The sequence below is a fragment of the Bombus vosnesenskii genome, unplaced genomic scaffold (assembly GCF_011952255.1).
Source record: "Bombus vosnesenskii isolate JDL3184/JDL3185 unplaced genomic scaffold, Bvos_JDL3184-5_v1.1 scf7180000013264, whole genome shotgun sequence".
Taxonomy (NCBI): domain Eukaryota; kingdom Metazoa; phylum Arthropoda; class Insecta; order Hymenoptera; family Apidae; genus Bombus; species Bombus vosnesenskii.
Genome location: NW_022882924.1, coordinates 7,296,336 through 7,323,411, shown reverse-complemented (window position 1 = coordinate 7,323,411; position 27,076 = coordinate 7,296,336). Strand labels below are relative to the sequence as shown.

Below are 27,076 nucleotides of genomic sequence, written 5' to 3'. Positions count from 1 at the left end.
AATAGAAGTAAATTCTATAACGTTGAAATAGAGTGCGCAAGTTTATATATACTATACCAACCTATTAACTAATTCAGGTTTCCACAAAATAACGATCAAACGTTCTGACCAGCTGAATCGAATGAAACCTGAGCCAACACCGTTTCAACTAGTCGAAATACAGCAACAAATTCTATTCGCTGGTATTTCGTGTACCAAAACTCAGTAATTACGATCGAATCCTCTTACAACGCTGCTTCGCTTAGAAACATTTGAATTAGCAGAGAAAAACATACCGATTCGAGGTTGAGGGCGGAGGGCACTTATATTCGTCATCTTCGTCTTTCTTTCTCCATTTCCACGCGAAATCCTAATTAATCTGCTTCCCGAGCGAAGCAACTAAAACGACCAGAATACTTTAGGACGCTTTCGTCACGGTCGGGAAGATCGAGTGGCTTAAGTAGGTTCATGCTCGAAAACCGCTGAATTAAGTGAAACACGGCATTCCGCGTGGCTTCTGCTCGACTTGCTCGTGATTTGAACAATCGGTACGACCGATTTGAATACATCCACGGGGAAAAAAGCCCGGGATGGTGATTAAGCGTCGTTGAAAAAAGTAAAGAAAAAGAGAAAAAGAGAAAAAAAAAGAAAAGTAAAAGTTGCGAGTTGCTGGATATACCGTCGTGAATTATCGTGGATCTTCCGGCATAATCACGCGAACTTTTCCAATAACCGAGAATTCAGTGGAAAAAACGCAGTGAAATATTTTTCACAGCAGTTTTAATCGTTTCTGAAAACTTTGCCGGTCGGAACGGTCTGATATCTGGCCGTTGAAGCTCAAACTGTTTCTTTTTAAAGAACCATCGGTCAGTGATTTTAATCCCTGGTTCGGTTGCGATTGGCTGACCTTTACTTAACTCTTTGCCAGACCACCTTAATGGCTCTGCGCAACATTGCATCACGACCTTGATATTGGATTCGAGATATCACAGTGTGCTACAAGCAGTTCTCTAAGAGCCTGGAGAGTTTCAAACATATGGAAATTGACCTTTTAAGTCAAATTTGCTACACGTGTGGATTTTCTAATTACGGTCAACTGATATCGTCAATATTGTCACGAATTTACAAAAATTGTTGATTTTATCGTAGTTGTAAAATGTAAATTAATAATTATTTGAATGATCCCAATGTTCTCGTATCTTGTTAGCTTTTTACAAAATTCTAGAGGAATTTTAATGGGGTTATTATTTTTGTTCGTTACTTTTTATTATTTTCTTTATTGTCTTCGTTTATTGCACTGAATATATCATAGACTTATGTGGATTATGCGAAAATATGTATTGTACAACAAATATACCATTTATCGATTAATTCTAAGAATTAGAAATTTTAATTGATAGCTTCTGTTGCTTTTGATAACTGGTGAATTCATCGTGTCCCGTGTAATTCGTATGTTCTTTCCATTCGATCCATCGTTCGGATACACTTGTGGATCGTAAAATAGAACATTGTCGTTTATTTGAAGAAATAAAAACTATATTCTGATCCGCGGATAAAAATCGAGACAAAATCGGTGATTGAAGCATTACGCGCAGAATACATACAGAACCGTGTCGGAACGATTAGAAATACAAAAACGGAGGTAAAATACCGTCGATGTTTCATCCTTTTGTTCTTTCCCTATACCTCTCTTCTTTCCCCTTCGTCGACGAAGCTTTTTGTTACTTGCGCAAGTATTAAATGCGTTTTTACAAAAAGATTGTTAATTGCAGCGATATATCAAGTTCGATCCAAACAATATCTCTTGATATTCTACGTTATATTTACAATTACACGCATATGAATCAGTATCGAATACCATGAAAGTTGATAATTTTCAGTGTAATTACGATAGGTAATTCTAATTTTGAAATCGTCGAAGACAAAACGTGTGTTTCCCTCTGAATGTCACAGTGCAAACACGGAACACCGTCTAATCTATTTTCAAGATCGTATTAACTTGCCGAAAACGAAGGAATACCTTCGTCTTCGAGGAGAATGCAATTGCCGGCGTAATTCGTAAGTACGCAAACCTAATGAAAATCGAGAAACAGCCTCGTCCCGGATATTAATAACAAGCCAGTTGGCGGGGACACGGCTGAGAATTCAGGGAAATTCGGATGGATGCGCGGAACTACGATTACCCGTGTACAGGAGAAACGAGGCTGCAGCCGAAGCAGGACGTGTTCGCGGGAGATTGCATAAGTGTGGCATTAATTATTTCTGTAGTGGCGGGAACGTGGTGTTTGCGATCTACTCGACTTTTTGCTGCTTCCGCGCCCAGCCCTGCACTTACGGGGGTAGAAAAGGGCGGAAATGCCGGCAATTTCCCACTCACGGACGGGATCTCCGGGAATTACACCGCTTTTTAACGCTTTAATCGTCCAACGTCTTGCCTTGCTTCTTATTTTCCTCTCGGAAAAACAATTACGAGGTACGGGTTTGTACAGCGTCTTCAGGCGCAACGTGTACTCTACTGCTGATTCTAAAATGGAATATAAACTGCGGACGAAGAGGAAATTTGTACAGTAGAACCTCGATTATCCGAATCTCCGTTATCCGAATTCTCTATTATCCGAATCCTCTGTAATCCGTACGTTTCATTATCCGAGCACGTTTCGCATGCAGAAAGTTCAATCCTCTAGAAGAATTTTTGCTAACTGCCAAGGAAAGAGAGATACAATTTCACAAGCAATTAAAAGTATCGCTGTTATATAGTGGCATCTGATTGGATGGCCGTTAAATATGTAATACTAAAAAGAGTATGGAAAAAACCAGCGAACTACATCGAAGAGACACCACGCAGGAGGAAATTAAAAGTATTATTACAAGTGTAGGAGAAACTCTTTCTGGGTTGTTACAGAAACGCTCTTTCTACGATATCAGAATTCGCGATAACGCCGATATGATTGAATGACTTCAAGGTGCTGTATTGTTCTTCAATTGATCGTGACATTGACTAATGTTATGTGTGCTTCGAATAACGGATTGGTACATGAATATAATGCGGTAATGATGACATCCTTCAACATTTCGAAGTATTTCGAGACTTTGGAAATAGGGTCAAGATGGTAAGAGGCACGAAAAGAATGTAATCTTATCGAATTAAATCTTCTCAAAATGTTGTGTAATTCAGCAGCTAAAGAGATTCGGAATTCATAACTCCTTAGCATATTTTATTTCATTATTTATGTTTTTTTTAATATGTACATGAAGATGAACATGAGAGGAGCAACTGTTATTCGAAAATTCTCTTATCTTGAAATTAATTCGGATAATTGTAATACCATTGTAATACCAAGGTTTTTCAGAAGCAGTTACACGTATCCTTTGATGTAATATAAATTATTAATAAAGATAAACGAATTTAAGTTTAATCCTCGAATTGTAAGTCATTACGATGTAAGAAATTTTCTCCATCTTGTGTCTTCGCTCTTTAAGAACATAATTTGCTATTCTTTACTGGTTTCGGGAAAGAACAAGATTACAAACTTTAGATTTGTTCCCGGAATCTTCTCTGTTTTCGAATGAAACAGGAAAAAACGAAATGCCTTTCGACAAAGACATTTCAGATCCGTACCATTCAAAGTATCTTTCTGGAACATGTCCTTTCGGATAGCTTTTTCCTTAGAATCTTCCAACATCCTGATATGTAGTACGAAGAACTTTATACGTTAAAATCTCTAAATCCGCAAGTATCAACTCTAAATATTTTGTAAAGATACACAAGACATCTGTATTACGAAGATATGAAAACATATAAATACGAATATCTAAAGGAGCCAATAAAGAAACAGGAATAGTTCGGGAATATCATAAAGACATATGTCTAACATAAATTTGAAATGTGCATCGAATACGAACGGTCGATAAGCCGTATAAAAATGAAACGTATTTTTCCATGTTGTTCGATAGAAGATACGAGAATTTGACGAACCACAAGGAAATTCTACCGTACCTTATAAACGTCCAACATATAATAACATGGATAACGATAAATGCACGATGTTCATCGAGAATTAATAAATTCAAACTATTCAAAGTATATTCATAAAATGTTATTCGATTCAAAGTAAAATTCAGTTCCCTCTGAGCTGCTATTCCTTGAAAGTAGGTCTCTTATCTTCTTTCTTCAAAGAGAAAATATTTCGTTTGTAGGGAGGAAGTCTCCGAGGACTTAGAAAAGGAGCTGAACCTGAACACTGAACACATAGACCGCACGACGCGAAAGTTTCTGTTTCGCCATACACAAACAGAAAGAAGGGCAGAAGTAACTACATTACGGGCATTTTGTAATACAGTATCTGTTGTTACGTGTATTTGAACAGAGACGAATACAAGAAATTTCGAGAAACAGATTAATAAAAATGACATGGAATTAGGAACGTTCTCGTGTTTATCCTGAAACAGAAAGAAATTTTCATTGCGTGTATTCTCATAAGGCAAATGAATCGAGAACAATCTTTCAGAAATAATTAAAATCGAAAGAAATATCAATTGAAATTCAGTTTTCACATATTCTACGCTTATGTACGTACGTATGTAGATCTTCTCGAAAGGTTATATATAATGCTCATTTTTAAAATATTTCAATTATGTTACTGATAAAAATTAAATGGCGATAAATGGCACGTTGATGATGAGATAGATTGCAAAGGATTTTTGCAAAGAAAACGATAGCAGTTGGAGAAAAGAAGGACAAAAAGGAAAGAAAAAGAACGTCTACTTTTAGAGATTTTTCGATATATAAATTTTTTAGATCAAATATATAAATATATAGGTCTTTCTGCGTGACTAGTTAAGACTATAATACCATAGTTAAGACTATAGAGTATAAACAATTGTTTTTCATAAACAATTCATTTAATCCTGTTCCTTTTCCAGTGAATTGAATTATTTAAAACTGATTTTGCGACCTTCCTTATTTTTCTCCTTACTCCTCAAGCACGAAGTTTTTCTATCACTATTTTTTTCAATATACCCAACTATTAAAAAAATAAAAGAGAAGTAATCGCGACATAGTAAATCGCACATTAATGGCGATAATCCATGAAGCGATTGATAACGAAACCCGATAAAACCAAAAGCATTGATGTACATAGATAATGATAATTAATTAGTCGACGGAGTATATAAAGCGAATCTGAAATGTTGGCCAGGCAAGTCGCGTGTACGGTAACCCAAAGTTTGGATATTTAGAGCGTTTTTCTCTCCCAAACGCAAAATGAAAGGTAAGCGAGTTACTTTAGTGGATACCTACGAATAATTTATTCGGTCAAATGCCAATCAGAATTAGAAACTGGAATTTGAATTATTTACGCGAAATTAAATCTGAAATAAATAGAATCTTGATCATCGCTTTCTTTTCATATCGTATATATTCCACGCTATACTAAAACGAGTACGTGGCACAATCGAATCGTGAAATCTCCGTTATCTGAACTAATAGGAAGACAAAATTCCTCCATCATTCTGCTCGATTATTCCAATTTTTATGAAATTCAAAATCTTAGCCGAAATATTGCTTCGAAAGTGGATTGAACCTCGTAGAGAAATGATTCTGACAGACCTGTTCTTGTCCTTTTTAGCCCTGGTTTTCCTTGTTCTTGTGGCTTTCCTGATTTACGTAAACTGTAAGAGTCAACAGAGTCTAGACGCTTATGCACAAGATTGTGAACTTATAACCGAGAACCAGCCGATGATTGCTCATAGATGCAATTGCAGCAGTTTTATCATTTGTACGGTGAATCCGCCAGTTCTCATGTCGTGTCCAGCCGGCCTGCACTTCAATCAAAAGATACAAGTTTGCGATTACAAATTAAGCGCGAAATGCGTTCCCGAAACAGGATGTCCACCTTCGTAACTATCAACCTGCTAGTTTTACGAATTCTATTTATTCCATTTGTCTCTGTATAGAAATATCTTTCGTAGTCATTGAACTGTTCATTTGGAGTTTCGAGAACTGTAATTATAAACGCTGATCCACCTTTTTCAAACTCTGTATTACATGTCTAAAATACGAAGTACACATGTAAATACGTAAAAACAGACAATCTTATTTTATATTTGCCTTTCATTCATTGGCCAATATGGAAACGATGCGATGATCGAAAAACGATAACATGAAATATTTAAAAAAAACACTTGTGAGGAGATTAAACTTTATTTGCAGTAGCTGGCATTAACATTCAAACATTGTACCTCCCAAGATATTTCTATTACATATGTATTTTTTACGATAGCATTCGTCGCTTCATTATCTTCTGATTCACTGGAACGAATATTCATACTTGGTATATATTATATTTCGTTCGTATAGTGCACGTAATTGTTCAACTAACGAACGTAAAATTCAATATGCTGAAATTTTTGTATAAAAAGCAATATACTCTTTAACGAAATATTATAATGTTGCGTATAACGAATATCTATGTTGTACTGTATTTATTATCAAGTATAATCAATATATTGTCAAGCGCATACTTTCTAAAATATAACAACATTTCAAAGTATCTAGATAGTTTTATTCAGGATAGAGGATATTTTACAAACTTTATAATGCTTGAAATTAATCTATCGATAATCCTCGGCATAAATTAGAAATTCGAAACTCGTTTCCAACAGTTAGAATAGCTGAAGGATAGCCCGCTATTATCCCCAAATTTATTCCCTATAAAATTATTCCAGGGAAGCCACTTAATTTGTGCAGGGAAGCATTATTAAATAGATAATATAATACTCACAGTTGAGAGCCTCTTCGTCTAGTGCGACGTTCCTCGTCAGGGCCTAAAACAGACGGAGGTACCACCTTTGGCGAAACCACTGCCACAGGAGATGCTTCCAAGTTCATCATACTCTCATCTTCAGCTCCGACTTCATAGGGCATCACCGGCTTCACTGCTCGAAACGATGATCTACGAGCGGTCGGTCTTTCCTCTGGTTTCCTGCCACCTGGGAGAAAGAAATTTTCATTCGTACGACCGCCTTTATATGTTCATTTAATAACAGCAGTATTATTCTACGGATATATTAAAGTTATCAGAGTTAAGTTACAGCGGCGGCGAATAAAAATTCAGATAAAATTTAATATTATAATATTTCCGAGATGGAATTAAATTCCCTAAATGCCTTAAATACCCTAAGATTAAGTAACCTAATTCAAATGTAATCCAAACTGTCGTGGTCTCTTATGGCCCAAAGGTATTACTCAAGGGTTAATCCCTCGTGTTTACTATGTCAGAAACAACTTTCGAGTTATTAATAATTTAAAACACTTTTTGCTATGTGTCGCTCATCGTTCAAACTGGTTTGGTATTTTATTGCAAGAAAAGCTCCTGTTTTTGATAATGAACAAATCTTAAGTTACTTTTACCTATAGTAAATTATGAACAATTTATTCGTTCGGTTTGTTTAATTATTTCAGAAAATTCTGCAACTATGCCCCATGGATATAGCCGTGTAATCATACTGTTGACTTTTAACCGCTATGATGGATCAAGCATCTTCATTACGTAAAAAGAAAGGAATAAGTTCAAGGATGAGAAAATTATAGAGGTATTTTTAGCAACTTTATATCCTGGCACGCATACTGTCGTTCAAGGATCGAATGAATAATTTTCGCAATTACGATCGAATCTCCTTAACCTGCTTCCGTAAAGGGTTTAAACCGAATTAAAGCCTCAAATACCGCGTAACAAGCGCGTAAATTAATTAGAACGATGTTCACCTCGTTACAAAGTATTTCGACCATTAGAGATTAAAGTTTGAGTTAGAGATCCGACCAAAATTAAACGAAGTTAGGCCCGGGCCACCTTATGGACATAGATGTGACTAACTAGGAGCCACGCTTCCTGAAGGCAGCTAAACTCGATTACATGTCCACGAGACTTTCGTCCGGTCTCGTAAGGATCGCAAAAGGCACCGCTGAGATAATCGAATGGTCTGTCCTTTTGTAACTATCCTACGGCGATCCCTGCGGTCGGTCACAGGATGACATACTCTTATGTCTAACCACCATGACAAATATCACATCTGGGAACAATTTAAACACATTAACTTGGTCGGACCGCGTTCGTATATTTTATATATATATAAATGGAAGTAAGGTAAGGCAAAAAGAAACGATAAATTCGAGACAATGAATAAATTGGAGATTCGGTAACAAAGATATCCATTATTATCTGGTATCTTATAATGCAAATGTTTCGATTGTGTATCAATGTTTCGCTATGTAAATTTGCTTCCACTTTGATATGCTATTATTTCGTTCCTTCTTATCGTTGATCTGAATTTCAGTATAGAATAATATTATATTATATATATTTTGTAATTTCTGGTAATAGTATTTAATTTAAGATGTTAATCATATAATGAATTCTCCACTCAGAGGCGCTCTACTTTCTCGTGCGTCATTTTATTTCTATTTAAAGCAAATTACATTATATTTTCACGGACTAAAATCATCTAATTAAAATTGATCTATCCTTGTTAATTTCTTAGTTTCAATTACTATGAAAGTTTAAAAAACGACTTAATGCTGACAGGTTAATTAAAAGCTTTCTAAAATATTCCAAAATTAATGTTTCAAAAATAAATGCTTTAATATTCTGAATGATTTTCATGATTGATTACGCTGTACGTGACTATTCACCGCCATTTTCAATATATCTGCTCAGTACGTTAACATCAAACGGTATTAATATTTAAATACACGAGATACGAACGTCAAAGAGACAATTATCGAATTTTCATACTTCGTTTCACTAAATTTAATTTCATCGCGATCGTTGTTCCATTAAAATGACAAAGATGCAGTGCACGCAACGCGGTTAATAATCGGCATTCACTGAGTGCGTTATATCATAATGGAAAACTGCAATTTATCAACTACTTACATATGACGCCCTTTAATTAAAACAAGAATTAATTAATGCAGCCGCTGTGTCATAAATTTTCCATGATCCCCAGCTTCATAATATCAAATACGTGGTGAAAAATTACGTTAATACACTTAATTACTAAATCGGCATGCGTTCCCTTCCTGCTTTCGAATATTCTGCAGTTAACGAGATCGAAATTTTATTATTGCACGTTGCAGCCGTGACAACATTTGTATCGTAAATTGTATGAAGTTCGTAAATTCTAGAAGTTAGAAATGTCAGAAATCGATGTTTTCTAAATAATTTCATTGCAATAATATTGCATAATATTGCATAATATTTCGTAATACAGCCCCTCTTTGCCTAATGAAAGTTTAATCGTAAAAAATATCGTGAATTGTCAGAGCTTACGCATAGTCGAATATCTCGATTTTAAAAAATGGAGAAAATCAATCACGCGAAAGAATCTAATAGCACAATGTCGATTGCTTCAAAAGAAATTTAAGAAATTCCATCGAGTGCGATCAATGATTTTCATAGATTCTAAGAAAATATATAATAACAATGAGATATTTAAATACGTTAAATACGCTATACTTAAATACGTTGTAATGGTTTTGTAGAACACTGCGTGAAGCGTGATGTGAAACTTTCAAGAATAATATCGTGGAGAACATTTTTATACGCTTTTCCCATATGCGATGCGGCTTGAAAATTGCATAGCCACACGTCTATAGTTTTCAACACGATCGTTATTACTTGTCAGGTACATGTAACATATCGATTCCCGTGAGGGGAGTGACGTCACACATGCGTGACGGTAGTAATTTTTCATTTTATAACAACATAAATAAAAGAAGTTTATTAATTACAGACCAATGGCATGTACGTGCAGTAAAACCTCCATAATCTTAACGCCTACTATTCTAAACGTTCCACGGTCCTCTGTTAATATTTAATATGAAACTGGTAGCAGATGCGCTAATACTTTGTGTGCGACAGTACCAGAAAAGAGAGTGATGGTATTAGCTGTCCAAAATGAAACAGAAGATGCTTTATTCCGCTTTAGAAACCAAAAAAAAAATAATAATAATAATAATAAAAACGGAAAAATGACACAAATGAAAAAGTGTATATAAAATCGGATTTGTCCCGCGTCCCGCTCACTACCAACGATATACGAAAGATGTACATTTACGTGTGCCGACGATAACGTGTTGATACAACGCGATTTACCTTGCGCTGAGATCGACGCTCTTTGTTGAGCCGCTGCGATGGCCATGGCGTTAAGTCCACCGGCTCCTGGTGTGGCATACACGTCGTAGGCTGATGCCCGTCTCGGTAGTTGCACAGGAAGCCCTAAACCAGGTTCCGGATGAGCGTGTTGTCCTCCACCCCTAGACATAGCCGCCACGTTCTTCATTTCGTCGTCGTACGATCTCTGTCTGGTCATTCTACGAGCTGTACTACTTGGACGACGTACATGCCTTCGACGTTCTTCCTCCTCGTCCGGATTCAATATATCCGGTGGCTCTCCTAATGGAACACAAAAGGTCGTTATGGTTTTGTGGAACTCACGTTTTACAGCGAAATATTCAGATAAGATATAAAACATAATCGGTTTAGAAAATTTAGTAGGCCAGAAGTTCTGGATATATTCAGATCGCGATTGCAAATAACGATTTCTAAATGTTGCGAATCGAAACATTAAAAATAGTATCGTACAAAGACACATGGAATATTAACATGAGTTATGTCTGAGTTATCATCTGACAAATTATTTCCAGAACGAACATCAAATTAATACTCTTCTACCATTTGACATAGTATAAAATTAATGAAACTTTTTCTCATAAACGTTAATATTATCGTTTTAACAACGTACGAAATACATTACCATATTTCGTAGCAAACAGTTTAATAATCGAGCCCAGAACAATAATTACTACGCTTTTATTTACTAATAAAGAGTTTCTAATAAAGTGTATATATAACGCGTGTGTTTATTATTTCAAATACGAATATGAATCGTATACTTCATAAGATATCTGCTGTTATCGTCAGTAACATTGAATGAAACGTATCGTTGTTACATTCCACGCGATATTCAATATCCTACGTAAATTTATTCGCTCAAGAAAAGGAAAAGGGGGAAACAACGCGACTAAGAATTAATTCAATTTGTCTATAAAAAGCTTCAATATCCCTTTATATTTCTACGAGTTCCATATAAACCCATGTTTCGTTATTCTATAATAGAAAGATAAAGATTGCTTGAAAGAAGACTTCAGAAAATAACATTTCCTAAAATTGGATCACCTGCAGCTGGAAATAGCTATTCCGCGTTTATTTCGAAAAGAAGAGAAACGACTGACAGAGGAGAACATGGTTACAAAGAGTAAAAAGAAGAAGAGAAGAGAACAGAGAAAAGAAGAAAAGAAAGGAATTTAAATCGTGAACAAAGATTCTTACCACCGACAGAAGATGCTACGACAGCGACCCTCTGGGGACTGGTGGCCCTACCCCTATCGACCTGGTGACGATCCGGCGAGGTCGCCCTAGACCTGATGTTGCGATCCAGGTCCCTTTCCCATCTGAGCTCGTCGCGGCGTTCTCCTGCAACCTTTCGAAACTATAACATTACGACACACAGATTAGAGTTTCACAGGGAGTGACACCATTGCGTGAAGGAGTTATGACTGTTGGCGTGACAGTGCTCACATCGGGGAGTGTATCGTACACTGATACGAGAAGCTATGAGTACGCGGGGAACTGATATGTCTGGAAAATATTGAATGATGAACTAGTTACGACTGCGTTCATACGATTACTCTATTTCTTCTCTCAATTCTGTCTCTACTTTCTTCGCTTTCTTGTCGTTTGTTTTTATTCTCGAGATACGCTTTCCAAATCTAATCGACATTTGACAGCGATCATGAAACGATTTATCGTTCAAATAATTTTAATTTTCTTTGAATTTTCACGAAACTAAAATTATGTTCATTTTTCTTAACGAACAGCCACTTAATGCCATTTTTAATAAAAAGGGGGAAAAAGTAACTGCTGATAGACATAAATACTTTAATTCGGAACTATTATTTCGTTTGGAAAATTAATTAACTTCGCTACTGTACTCTTTCATAAATCATTAAGAACAATCAATAATATTACGCTATTCGTCAAGTATTGTACAATTAACGCATTCGTACCATACGGTGCGAGTACGCAATAACAAAAAAATTATTGGAAAATTTATTGATTTCTACTGTATCACAAGCCTCATTAGCGACAAAGCTGGCAGCGTTTCGATTGGTCTTGTATAAAAACTTCGTAAGTTTTTAAGGATACGAACAATTATCAAAAGTTATGGAAATCCATGTAAAATATATTACCATAATTTACTTTCTTAAACTCGCTTGTAAAATTAAATTGTATTACTATCGCATACCTATCATTAGTTAGAAAAGTTTGGAGATACTGTTGATACTGTCGATATCTATTTTTCGTAGCGCTAATAAAATAATTCTAATGAATATATTGAAAATATAATAAGACAAAAATATAATCGGCAATATTTGAGTGAAGCACAAAACTGGAGTGGAAAAAAAGAAGTAAGTGGAATTAAAGAAGTAAGAGAAATAGGTCATTCACTGTCAGACGCAGTTTGCATCCAATATGATAGAAACCACATTTCTATAGTTTCTCATTTAAAAATTACTTCTGTTCAAAAATATTCAGATCAATAACACATTTTTAGAGGCATATAATTTTCTACAATTTTTTTCTTTTTTTGAGAACTTTTTATTATTTATACGAGACTAATGAATATGTTCTTGTAATTATACTATGAATAATTTTGTTGTTCTATACAAAAGCTTAAATAATAAATTCCGTAAATTGCAATACGTTCTCTTTTTCATGCAAATTGTCTAATAAATAAGTATTTCGAAAATGAGCTGGATTTATTATTCAAAGGAAATCACGATTTTCATTAAATGCTGAACAATAAACTAACGAAGATATGCGCTGGTCCATTTCATATCCCATAAAAAAAAAAACTTGTAAGGAATGGAATTTTTACTTCGAGAAAAAGTTAAGCAGTAACTGAACTTTCTAGACCAAATTACTTCCAAGTTTATTTCTACCCTTGTCATATAAAGTTGAGTAATTGAAAATTATCTCCATTTATTCCTTTCGTATTTTCTACAAAGAAAATAACTCGAGTTTAACTACTATTATACTAGTAACTACTTTGTACTCTTAACTACCTATACTGGTATACTACTGTCACAAGATTTCTTAAATATTTTCTGTACAGAGCTTTCGTTTGAAAGATTTCCACCTAAATACCTCGAAGGCAATGCATTTTCAGGGAAAGTATCGAATGCAAAAATCTCACGGTTTCTCGGGAACAATGCAATTTGTGCTATTTTTCTGTGACTGGTTGGTCTTTACCAAGATTATTTGAAGATCGATTTCCATTTCAAATAGAAACTTGTATATTGTCTTTTGCAGAATCCTATCCTACGAGAGAAAAGAGGAAACTTTGCGTTTAACATTTTTTTCTTATTAGACTTCAATTTAGAAAGATGTTTCATAAAATAAGAATTTTTTTATATTCACGACTCGTAAATTAGAGGATGGAGAACTGTGAGATACGAACTACGCTTACTTAATTCTTCGGTAATGATTACATGATAAGGTGAAATGAAAATTCCACTTTTTTATACGATCTTCTAATTACTAGCGCAATTTTTCACATCTTTTATGCTTCTATACGAAGAATAATCGAATCTTGTTTTATATAATCTCTACTTCTCGCTTTAAATTTATCAAACGTCTTAAAAATGCTTCAGGAGTATAAATACGTAGAAACAATTTTTTATCACGAAAGGGAGACAGGATACAACGATGACGTATGTACAAGCCGATCAGCTATTTATCTCGAGCAGATTTATTATTCGCGTTTCAGACTTTGCGTTTATCACGCATCGAATCCCGGTAACCAGATCCCATAAACAATCCCCGGCAACGGCTACAGGATCTTTCCGAGCTGTTCGAACTCTTCAAATTTGTAACTTGTTGTCAGGAAACGTCAGTTAGGGGAGACAATTACTGACGTTGCCATGGCGAGATTGAAAGGCTCGGTGGAAAAGGGAGAGCCGTGGAGTGAGAAGAAAATATAGGAAATCCGTTTCCCAACGGCGATGCCGATGTCACCATATCGGAACAAGTGCACGTGCACACAGCCGTTTTACGAAATCGAAGAAACGTCGTTATTTACGACGAGCTTTACCTGATTCCTACGTTTGACATCGATTTATCCAAAGAATTATTATTCATGTTTCTCCAATTAATTATCTATGGCATCTCTCCTGAAACTGGTCTGTCGAATCGATTTTCGGATTTCGGTGCCGAAGCTACGAGCTGACGACCGGCTGTTCCAATTCGAGGCGTAATCGAGGAAATTGCGTCAAATTTTAACGGAATCGCGGGATCTAATTTTCAGATTCCCCTCGCTAACACCGGTCGTTCGACGCCGGTACTTCAGCCCCGATAAATTTGTCGCGAACTGTTACGCCGGGGTTCGTGTGTGCTTCGCGTGCTTACGTCACCAACCTGTTTCGGTCGAGGATACGCCACTATACATTATTCATAAGTTTGGTAAACCGTTAATTTCTGTACTAACGATCCTGTGCATTCTTTATCCGCGACTGCAGCCGATGTACGTACATCTCAACAGATCTACTTTCATTGATCGCGCAATAAATTACGACGAAGAGAGGCTGTTCCGATTCATCGAATAATGTTAGGTTCTTCGGAAAAATCGTAGCTTTTCTGGCGTTCTGATTTATTTTTCGCTGGTATGGAAGAACAAACAACGTGAGAATAAAATGTGTTGGGCCTCGTTTCATCCTACGAGTGTATACCTGTGCGTACAAATGAAATTTGATGGAATTTTGCTTTAATAAAAATAGTCCTTTTACAGAACCTACTAGTCGTAACCATTCGACTGACTTTCGCATGCAAGATAACCGATCCTGTCGATTATCCATTCCCCTTCAGTCGGCAATTACTCAAATACGCGTGTACTTGACAAGCTTTTAAACTCGATTTTTTCGGAGACAAAGCCTCCAATGGAATCCTGTGGATTTTGATTTTCATCTTGTATCAATCCTTCATGCCACGAATTTAGGATCGCGTATATAAATTAATAGAATTTATTACAAAGCACGAAGGAAAACTTGAAATCACTACGAGAGAATTAGGTGAAGATAATGCTCGGAGGATTTCGTTCTACAAAAGGCTACAAAGGGTTTAACCATTTCAAGAACGAAACTCAAAGGAGTTCTAGGCGCGATTACGTGGGAAACGCGAGTCGAAAATTGGAGAAATGAGTAAGGAAATAGAAAAATGTATTTCGTACTAATTCTCTTGTTACACAGAGATTGAATTCGGTCCCTTTGTTATTGGCAACCGCTAATTTCCGGCTGTGTACCGAGCAAAGATTTAAAGAGGCAGAATCTGCGATTCGCGACCTCTTTTCACTTTCTTGTTCCCTTTTTTCGACCGATTTCCGGATTTACCGTAACCCGACGCTCTCAATCCCTAGCCTGCCATCCCCTCCTCGCGTGGCCTCGTCCCTGATTTCAATTTCATTCCACTTTCTTTCGTTTCCGCAGTCGTTTCCAATGAAATGAGATTCTGCCGATTCTTCTCTCGGCTGACAAAAACGATTTCCAATAAATTCTTAGGATCGAAAGCGCGACTGTTCCCTTATTCTTAGCTCCTCTCCCTCTCCCTTTTTCTCTTTCTCTCAATTTGCACACTTTGTATGGATCCCTTATTGCCTGCGTTTCTCTATCCGAGGAACACTTACAGATTGCATTATGATTGCTATGAATGAAACCATTAATTGCCAGTTTTCCTTTGCAAATTCTTACACAACCGTAGAGGTCGCAATGAGTTTTTTTAGAAGCGCGTGCTACGAAATCAAATTGAACGAAGATGACAGAATGAAACAATCATTAGTTGATTTTCCTTTAACTTGTTGATTTCAGCCTCATTTTGAAACTAAAAAGAGATATTTTGATATAAAATACTATATATGTATAGGGGCTATACTTGAGTAGCAACGGGGCAAAATGTAAATGTAAAATGTAAAGGAATCCGATAAAATGTTTCATGTTCAAATATCTTTGAACTAACGACTTTCCCAAAGTAATATTTCCAAAGAAATAGGAGATAAAAGTACCAGCACGATAATACGTGGTCGCATTCGCGAACTGCATACGTGCTCGTAAATATATAATAATAACATAGAAAGAATAGACCACTTAAAATCATTCGATTGCATCTCGTTGTCTTCCTTTGAACTTTGACCCACTTTAACAATGCAGATAGCATCTAACTGTTAAAGTTTCGTAAAACGCTCTATAAAGGAATTGGTACCCGAATGAAGATTAAAAAAGGAAAATAACTATTTTATACCAACGAACAGTGTTGTTCGATTAAAATCGTTAAAACGTTGTGTCCATTTTAGACATTTCTAGCAAGATAGTTTGTTGTACTAGTGTTTAATTATCGACAAGCATTTACATTGTTAGATAAGTTGACGTTTTCAAACATTTAGTGAACACTACAATTCCTAGCAAAAAAAAGTCTAGCAAACCGCGTGCTAATTCTGTAATTTCAACTTCAGTGTCAACATTCGAAACGTAATTACTAACGTCGATTCGCTCATTTAATAATTCTTCGTAAATACGCTTCTCCCAACGACAGCACTCACATAATTAACTAACGTAGTTAAATATTATCAAGTCTTACAACTCCTTCTTTATCCTCTGCAACCTGCGTCATCGTTACTGTTTAACATTACGTGGGCCGCGACGAAGCTCCACGAATGAAAAACTCCGCCGCTCGAGAACGAATGACGCAAATACGAGCTTCTGCTTTCTAGCGAGCTCTTTTCATTTTTCTTTGACGCGTCCAATTCTTCTCAGAAACTTTTAATATAGCGAATGATTTTAACAATTGGATCGGGCTGTAACATGGTTTCAAACGAATTTTAGAAAAATTGTACAGAAAAATGTTCCGCTACTCAACCAGGTTTTTCGTCGTTATAAGAAAAGAAAACTATACACAACTTCTCTGAATCATCTCGTAGTAAGGAAACATATATAAAACTATATACTTTGAACTTTATATATTGTTTATTATTTATTTTATTTATTAAACTTTATTTATTAAATTTAATTTATTAAAAAATACGCGAGCGAAAATATAAATATCTATCGAGTGTTCTCGTAATCAACGTAGAATGACGAAAATAAAATTCGAAAATCAGAAACACTCACGATGCTCAAATTAATTGCAAACCAGAATCTACTGTTTTTTTTTTTTTTTTTTTAATTTTGCCTAACAAAGTTGATAAAATCGTACATGTGAAAATCTATTTGCAATTGAACATACTTACACGTTAGTAGCATCAAATGACACATAAACGAGAATTATATTTAATTAATCAAGAAACGTTTTCGAGAAACACGGAGGCGCATGATCCCTCAAAGGCACGACCTTCAAAGCCTCAATCTTCAAAGCAGTTGTCTCAAAGCTAGCGTTCGCGTCCTATTTCTTGTAACGAACATCCACTTGCTCTCCGACTTCCAGTTAAGTTTCAACTAGAATATCTGTACTTTAAGGGAAACCATACACCCCGAAGTTCTAATTTATTATACGAACCGTGGATGGTTAACGAGTCGCCGTATAATATAATTTCTAAATGTCACCTTCCTAAAACAATTTTTGCCGCGTGCTCTTTGCCCAAGGTCTTGTCGGGCGAAACTTTTTGTTCGCCATCGTAACTCGTTTCGAAACTTCGTTAATGACTCCTGCAGAAGATCGTAGATAGTAAAATGACCGTCTTCTACGAAGATGAAATTAGTCAGGGATATCTCTTATGCCTCCATGGTACTCGTTAACGAGTGCCATTTAGCAATGATTTAGTCGAAAGATCTCTCGCAGCTGGAAAATTAACTGCTTCAATTTTATAAAGCGTACACGCTTAACTGCAAAAGTAAATAAAGACACAATTTTGGTAATACGAAATTGATCGACGGATGTATCTAATCTTAAAACTGCATCTCTGCATAAAAAAAGAGTGAACTTGTATCGTCGTATCCTTCTGCCTCGTACGTAAGCAGTAAAAAAAAAGAATAACGAAAGAAGTTAAGAAATCAGCTTTGTTTCCTGTGCTTATCATAAACCATGCCAATGAAGACCGATCTTTGACAAAATGTTTCTCGTTATGAGATATTTTATCATTCGCGAGGTTTGTCAAATTATGACAGTCTATTAGATCAAATCATTGGAGAAAGCGTATCTCGAGTGAAACACATATGAAAAAGAAAACGTTTGTAAATATTCTACTAATCTATTATCAATCTTAACGAAACACTCAACCCTTCATAGCTGCGACAACTATAGTCCCGATTACAAGCGTCCATACGATCCATACTATTTCGTCTATGAAATCTCCAAGTTGGAATATTGGAAGATCACGCGAAGAGGGAATTCCGGATGATTATTTTGCGATCGAGAAAAGAACTGGACGAAGCATACTTTCGAAGCATAAGACACGTTGCAACGTACAAACATGCATCTAGCGACGGAGCATCATATTGCGAGACAAATAACCCACGTTGACATCCAGACTAAATAAAATTGCTGGAGGCGAGCGTGCTAGATAGCACTGGTATACCGCCAACCGATCAAAGCACAGCTGCTGGCAATGTTCAGTTCTCGACCGCAAACAGTTACTTACAGTCAGCTAGTGAAGGGTTAATGTTTCCTTTACTTTGATTATTCGAGATAATAATAGGATTAACGCGCTATCGATTGCAAGTAGGACGTTATTTCTGCTGTAGCTAACCAAAAATAGATCATTCTCTGCTAGAGAGTTAGAAACACTTGAGATATCGCGTCGTTAGATCGAAGAAAAATGTGACGGTTTGATTTATACAATCGCAAATTGTTATACAGTTGCTTCGTTAATATTTTTCTAATTTCTTCTAATATGATTTACGTAAAAATTAGTATAGTTCTTTCTGTTGCTCTTCTAACGTATGGACGTTTATTGTGTTTCGAATTGAACATAATAATAAATCACTTTCTAATTAAATAAATAAATAGTAAAGGCATATGGGATGCAAGAGGAGCATTCTAAGCTCCAGTTTACGTTGTCAGTTCTAAATCTGAAGGTTAAATACGAGAGATGTGAAGCTTGATGGTTGAAAAAGCGTATATTGTAGCATATAAGAATATACCAAAAAGAAATATATCTATCCTTCCTAGTCTGGAAGAAAAGAGCTACGGAAAATAAACGAGAAGAGGTAAAATATACCTAGAAAATTGAATTATTTCGTTGCTGAATCGAAGCGAAAAATATTGACGTTTCATCTGTATAACTCGGTATTTTCAATACAAGTATCACAAGTATAACACGATAGTTAGAAGGATGGAAAATAAAATACCAAAGTAATTATTACAAATATTTTTGCAGAAGATCTTCATCAAAATCTCCATTCAAACTTGCAATCGATACCATACATCCTTTCTCAAGCATGACCGATTGAAATGAATACGATGCACAAAATAGATGTGGCAATGTATTCTGTTTCATTGTCGAGAAGCACGATTGTTTGAGAAGCACAACTCAGAGACGTCACATAACGGCCGACTTACCTTTTCGAGTTCCTTTAAACTCGCGGGTGACACATCCGAATGCCTCCTGAGTTCCGGGCTCCTCGGGGGTGCCAATCCGGAACCGAGACCGCCGATTTGACTTCCGCTCTGACAGCCGAGTCTCGCGTCGCTATGCCTTCTCTGGAGAGCCTCTAAAACTGGCACCTCGAGTAAGGAATCGGTCGATTCCTGTGTCACGATCGGCTGGTCCCGAGACGCGAGTTTTCGTCGACACACGCTGCACCGCCAGGACGACTGAAAAAACATGCTCGTGAAACTTTCACGCTGGCCAATCGATCCCAAGCGACGAATAAAACGCTCTCTGACCAACCGATAAACGATGTCGTCTGTTCGATCAGATATTCGATTCGATGGAACACCTTTTGTGTAAGCAGCGACTGCACGGCAAGTTTCACTATCGGTCTACGTAGATTTGTTAATAAAAAGCAAAGTATAAGGATTATTCAGTTTTTGAACTGGTACCTCTATTTCATATACAGCGACCCACAAAAGTGTTTTAATATTTGCCATAGAAAAGTCTTTTATGGATACGTTTTGCGTATCGTGCAAAATCTTTCGAAGCTTTATTAGCGCGTGGACTGCGCATTTGTTTGCATCTATACGAGATTTAGGTGTGCAAAAATACGTATAATATGCAAAGTATCGGGGCTGCAATAATTTTTGACAGGTATAGCATATGTCTATATTGATTCTGTCTTTTTACTTGTATTTACAAAGGTGTAAATTATTGCATAGACATATGCACTTTGATCATGAGACACGATTATGATTATTGTGTTAGGAGAGGTATAAATTTGTATTAACATCTATCTGTCAGTGTAATCGATGAGTGTAATCTGACTGTACGTGAATTCGCGAATTGCCAACGAAATAATTAAAAATTCATATCTAGAAGGATGCGTTCCACATAAATCATCAGTGGCAATCTACCATAGCGCAAAACCGTCGAGGCACGTATGATCCAGCTTTGATTAATTTTAAAGCTGTTTGGTCGAACGAGTCGAGAGGACTAACCGAACGTACGTCGAATAAACACAGGTAACAGGGAAAAATAAGAAAGCACGAAGAATGGCTGATAGAGAGGCATCGCGAGAAATGGGGCGAACGAATATAAATAGAAGACGAAAACGAAACGTATAAAACGAAACGACGAAGACAGAGAGAAAAAGAAGATGTAAAAATGAATATAGAATATTCAATGAGGGAAAATGATAAAACGAAATTAAAAAGAATATAATGACAATGGCGAAGGGAATATAAAAATGAAAAAAATGGAAATAGGTAAAAGAAGATTAGAATAAATTGCATTGTGCATCCGTTAGGCTATTATCTCGCTTTTTTAAATCTTCCTGATATTCGAGATAGATGGAAACAGGGATAACGATAATTAAAAATGGCGGTGAACCAATGGCGTAACTATCATCGACACAGAGATAGACGATATTGATTATTTTATAAAATTTATATATCAAAATAAACGAACAGATTTTCCGTATCTAATAGAATGCCAAATTGCGTTTGTGAAAATCTGATGCAGAGAAATATTTCTATTCGTATCTTTTATATTAAAACAATAAAGAAAGGCGTATTTGAAAAAATAATGAACCGTACGCCTTTACGCGAATTGCCTTGCTTCCTCTAATTAAAAACAAATGTGCAGCCACGAACATCGTTGACGGTGGCATTCATAGAAAATTAAACGGCATAAAAGTCGTGCATACGCCGTTGCAAAGAATTCTCCTTTCCTACTTTAGCCTCTATTTCGCGCAGTGTACAAGCTATATCTACCGTTTCGAATAAATGCTTCTCATTTCTGTGCCGCTTTAATTACTCGATTATTGATTTTGATGCCGCCGCTTATTTTTCTTAACAGATATACAATATCCGACTTAAGATGTTCACAATTGCAGATTTATTCCTCGGTAATATCTAAGATCAATCATAAGCGTAGAGAAAAAGATCAATCAATCTGAAGTATTTTCATGTCATTTCGTGTCTTTGATATTAAGTTATTTAAGTACTAAATGTTTCGACGAAATTGCAAGTTTATTTAAAAGAAAGATACCGCGAGTTGTTCGATCAAAGTATTCGTAGTTGCTCTCTGCGACTTTAAGCCATCTGTCAGGCAAGTAATGAATTCCATCACTGGAAAATGTCGTGTCTTTGGACAAGATGGAATCGTCAGGGCGTGGAGAAAGCAGGACTTTCTGTGAGATCATTTCGTGGCAACGTAGACCACACGCTGTTTTCGCGGCAAAAGAGATCGCAACGTTTGTGACGTGTTGCGGCAGCCAGCTTATTCACCACACGTTACTCCTTCGAATACCACTTGTTCTGATCGATGCAACACGCCTTATACGATACACAATTTCAATTAGCCAATAAGATACAAAAATGACTCGACGTTTGGATCTCTTCCAAAGACGCTGCATTTTGCTGCGATGAAATTCATCACTTGCCTGGTAGATGGCTTAAAGTCATAGAAAACAACGGCGAACACCTTTTGATTGAACAACCTGCTGCATTGCTTTCCAGATAAACCTCGAGCTTCGGCAAAAGATTTGCATCATTCATTTGTACACCTGTATTTAACGCGGTTCCTCGATCCTTTCTTTAGACGCAGCCAAAGATCGTACATCGTTCGACCATTCACTGAATGTGTCCTATACATTCCACGAAATCTTTCGAATGCACTTTTGTCGTAGGTAGAAATTATCGGAATTATCGGATGGCAGGTATCCGAAATTAATTGCCGGAGTTATCGATTGATCGTCCCGAAATAGATTTGGCTATAACGCAAGAGAAAGAGAGAGAGAGGGAGAGAGATTTGAAACGCCTACCGGATCGTCGGAATTCGTTGTCGTTGAATAGCAAGCGCAGTCCTCGCAAACTTTGTGTTGGCACTCGCAGCAGATTCTCGAGGCTTCTTCAGGCGCGAATGACTTCCGACACACTCGGCAATCGTCCCCGGTTTTCGACTTCCTGAAACGTCCAAGTTAACAGACCGTTGAAGTTTTCGTGTTCGAGAATTCCCCTAAGACGAATACGTTTGCATCCGAATACGGTCAACCATCGGGTTTTGAAGCAAACAGTCGTCCGGTTCTATGAACTTTCCGAGACTAATGTATTATTTGCTGTTATGTATTATGTTCTAGTTATTTGCAAGCTTTAAATTTCATGTATCGAGCGTGCGAGCTTTCTCGCGCCAACTTTTGTCATAATATTCTATGGATACAAATAAGGAAATATGTCACGCGGAGCTCTATATAGCGAACTTTTACATTTGGTTTCAATATTTTAGTGCATGTAGGGCATTCGGCTATTTTAAATTATTCAATTCGCCGTATTCAGATGGTCGAAATTTTAGCATTTATTACTGAAAATACTCACGTTTTCGTTGATTCTGTCGTCGTTTCTTCCTTGGGCTGTGTCTCTTCAACTGGTGTAACCTTAGCGGGACCAAATTTTGTCACTACGAAGCAGAAACAAACCGAGGTAGGTAATCAATGTGTAGGTAAATACAATTTCAACAAATTGCATAAAATTTATTAAACAACCGTATAATATTCCAAAATTATATGATATTACTATCCAAAATTACTATCAACACGTAACATATATTCTCGTCTTTTTATCTTCTAAAAGATCGTGAAGAAATTACCGTAAAGGGAAACGCACGGATGATGTGAACAATTTTGTACCTTCCTCTATTTTCTCTAGAAATTCTTGAATAACATAATTCAAAGAACGCCATTAACTCTGACCATATGAATAATGTGTAATTGTTAAGGAATAAAAGTACATTAAAAAATTACAATATATATTATAATAAAAAATTGTTCTGAATGTGTCAAATCCCAAATTCGTATTGTGTCAGTTCATAAAGATAAAATCGTAAGGAAAGGTACGTGTAAAGTAAAAGCGTAATGTAAATTATGAAATATCCAGAACTTTAAAACGACAAGCATCCTGTTTATTAAACTGAAGCAAACGAAGCACAGTAGTAGTGGCGTATCATAAGAGATACGATATTTAGACCGATTAATACTCCTTTGTTCTCAACTTCTATCGGATTGTACACTGCAATAAGCTCTAAAAACAAAACGTAGCCAACACGTACTACAAGTTATACGGAAGCTTGCTTTGTGAGATTACTGTTGAAAATTCACGAGGGCCACCGATAAAGAGACTTGCAAATTTCTGTACAGGGAAAAACTCAACTTGCAGATGTAAGTAAAAACGTTGATTGCGATGCAGTTGTTCAAAGCGAATATCGTACACTAACATTCTCAAATTTCAATAACTCGATTATGTGTATAAAAACCGATCTCTAATTTTTTCCCGTTTTTAGTTGATTTAGAATCGTATAACGTTGGTTTACTGATAGAATCGTATAACGCTAGTTTTTATAGAAAATTATTATTAAATTCATAAAGTCAAAAGCATTTCTCCTCGTCTTTCCGCGAAATGAACAGATTCGTGTATCATATGAAATTGAAATTGTTTATTTAGGATTTGCTGAGCTCTACATTGAAATAAACGATACGTCAAGGTATTAGCCCGGGATTAAATCGTGATAGTCTTTCTATCACTTTGAAACAACCTTCTCTATCTCGTATAAGAGCATTATCTGTCTATAACTTGAGAACCAAACAGGATAATGATAATAACATGTTATTAAATAATAAATATTACCCTGTGTTAAATAAAAATGAACCAAAACTAACTGAAACCTCTTTTTGGAAGACGACATTAATCTATTTGTAAGTTTACCTTCTCCTTTGCACCGAAGGAAGGTAGAGAAGTCTCTCGTTCCGTCTCGAAAAAAAGCCTACCCCTTAATGCCATTATCTGCGGATTATTTAACGAGTCTCAGTTAGCTAAGCTCTCAAGCCAATAGAAGCTTAAACTCATTATTGCCGCGGTCCGGGATACTCGAGGGCGTAAAAGGGTGTAGCTGAAAATGCGGTCAAATCGTAACCAGCGTTCGTGTAAATCTTTAAACTGACGAAGAGTTAGGCCCGTAATTACCGCCGCCGGCATAGTCCTCCGGTATACTTGTTAAAAAGTTGGCCGAAAGGGGAAAAGTAAGTAGAAGACGCTGACGAAGCTACCTTCACGAAGAAAAATGGTTGCGCATCTTATAAATGTGCCCAGAACAGGAAAGCGTACTTTAATTTAGAGGAAAATTAGTATCCCGGGGATTTTCAGATCGCTCATTCTGATGGCCCTCGAATGGCGATAACGAAAAACAAAACGACCAGTCCAAACGTAAAGGATAATTCATGTTAAAAGAGCTTTGAGAAGTTCGTGAATCAAAATAGACGAATCACGACAAAATTGCATTTAGTGTAAGTAAAAAATTTGTAATAAAGTTATTAGTGTTTTATCAAAGTTGTAGTAATTTTTTAACAACTTCTGAAACTAGGAGATTTTATAACGATATGAAAATTAATTGTCCAAGAATGGTTTCGTTATTTCATTTCTTGTCAATGTTATCATGTCTTAATCTTCATTAACGTGCATTTCCTCGCCGTAATAAAGAAATCGTAATTTAACAATTTTAGTATCTTAAATAGGTTGGTAAAAAAAAGTTTATAATTACGTTTGTAATTTTGGTGCAGTTCGAGATTAAGATTTTCAGTTTAAGACTCTGGAAAAGGTTCTCTACGTTTTACAACCTCCTTCGTAATTCAATTTTTAAATTCATATGCAATCTGTCGTTTAATTAAGCTAATTGCCCCTCGCGAAAATTAGTAATAGGATCATGTAAGGAAACATCTGGAACGTTTTTATGTTGTCAAATGAATGCATCCGAAGAATACATTCCCAGGATTAGGTAGCGTGCGTAACGTTTATGTGCTGTTTTTAGGAAATTAGATTTTGTTAGGAGTGATTAGTGAATTAGATTAGGTTTAATATCGTGAGTGGTGATATTTGTCCCGACGACGATTGTGCTAGAAATAGTATCATAGGCTTGTCACGTGTAATTGTTCATAGTTGACTAGTTAAGAATCCATCAAGGTTATGCTTGAATGAACCTAGATTTGTAGTTGTGTTATTCAACACTCGCATTAACAGAACGTTCTCTGCTCCCTCTACATTCCTCAATAATCTTATCGTTACTTTCACTTCATACAAACAACAAGGTAACATTTTTGGAATGTCAGAAAGTTACAAGAGCAATCGTTTCTTTGTTCGTATCGATTTCTAAAGTTCTTCGTTCGTCAGTCGGTGCTGGTTTTCTGATCTTTCGTTAGCTGTCGATTTTCGGTCAAAAAGTTGAATGAAATCGAATCAATCGCAGTTTACAAGATTGCAATATCACGGATAAATTTTTAGTTTGATGAATAATTGAGTTACGGAACTACGAGTGAAAAATCAAAAAATTACAAGTTTTAAATCAATACCTAGGAAGCTCAGATTGACGATTAATCAAAACTGTTTTCAGAGATTAAACTTGCTCGAGATTGATTAAAATTTAGTAATTTACACGACACTATCGAAAAACGTAGACTTTACTAATTATTACTATTACTAGTACTTAACATTTCCTCTTTATCTCAAATTTGTGCTAATCAAAAAATCGTTAATCTCAACAATTGGAGATACTCAGATATACTATATATATATTGTATATTAATAACCCTGAATCTTTCTCTTTCTCTCCTTCGGGGATATTGTAACGAAGCTATCAGATACACCATCAGCCCCAAACCAGTATAATACCGAATACGATTAAATAGCTATTAATTATAGATAGCACGTAGCCAGCCTATTGAATCTGATGGAATGTCAATCATATTGTAATATCTGATGAGTATTTCCCTGAACATATAATATCCATCAAACTAGTACTCATCAATAAACTCCAAATTAAATTAATCAGCTTAAATTAACCAGTTTTAGGAAGAATGTTACGCTGTACAAATATTGTTCGTAGTTACAAAATGTGACTATAAGACGATTAGTTTTCTTTTCTCCATTCTATAATTGCCGACAACTATCTCCTTTCAAAAATGAAACAAAGTTGTTTCAACGTCGGCAATATGATCTTTCACTTCCACTAGCGCGGTCAGCATTACGGGTCTTTCAGTTCCTGGCCTGATCTCTTATCGTTTTTGGTTTTAAAAAATTCTGAAAAAGTTCTGAGGTACTCGTTACAATTCCTAATTTACTATACGGGTGCTACCTCGGTCAAATGTTAATATATTTTTACAATAAAACTAAGCATTTGTCGGAAAGTTACGAAACAATGGGAATTTGTTTGAAGGTACACGGTTTTGTACTAAGCAAATATTTAGGGAAGTTATCATAGTGTTCTACCCACAAGACTACGATCTTTCGAAAAACAGATAAAGAAATTATCCAGCCCTTAGGAAAGTATATAATATCGAGTCCTAAATTTTCGAGAC

The 27,076-nt window shown here is 36.0% G+C and overlaps 2 protein-coding genes across 11 annotated transcripts in view; one reads left to right on the top strand and one right to left on the bottom strand.

Moving 5' to 3' along the window:
- LOC117238027 (regulating synaptic membrane exocytosis protein 1) overlaps window positions 1–27,076 on the bottom strand; it is a 145,720-nt gene that overhangs the window by 46,358 nt on the left and 72,286 nt on the right. For 9 of the 10 annotated variants that reach the window (XR_004494106.1, XR_004494107.1, XM_033502571.1 and 6 more), the window contains 6 exons: window positions 23,052–23,133; window positions 22,502–22,643; window positions 19,641–19,895; window positions 11,370–11,529; window positions 10,134–10,433; window positions 6,762–6,969 (listed from right to left, as the gene is read on the bottom strand). Coding sequence is in view for 8 of the 10 variants with exons in the window: in XM_033502571.1 (XP_033358462.1) it covers window positions 6,762–6,969; window positions 10,134–10,433; window positions 11,370–11,529; window positions 19,641–19,895; window positions 22,502–22,643; window positions 23,052–23,133 (1,147 nt within the window). In the remaining 2 variants the exon portion in view is untranslated. The remainder of the gene's footprint in view (window positions 1–6,761; window positions 6,970–10,133; window positions 10,434–11,369; window positions 11,530–19,640; window positions 19,896–22,501; window positions 22,644–23,051; window positions 23,134–27,076) is intronic. The other variant, XM_033502594.1, reaches the window with a different exon arrangement.
- On the top strand, window positions 5,420–6,111 carry LOC117238081 (peritrophin-1-like). The gene has a single exon (XM_033502710.1). The coding sequence runs from the start codon at window positions 5,513–5,515 to the stop codon at window positions 5,879–5,881; it is 369 nt and encodes a 122-aa protein (XP_033358601.1). The 5' UTR covers window positions 5,420–5,512; the 3' UTR covers window positions 5,882–6,111.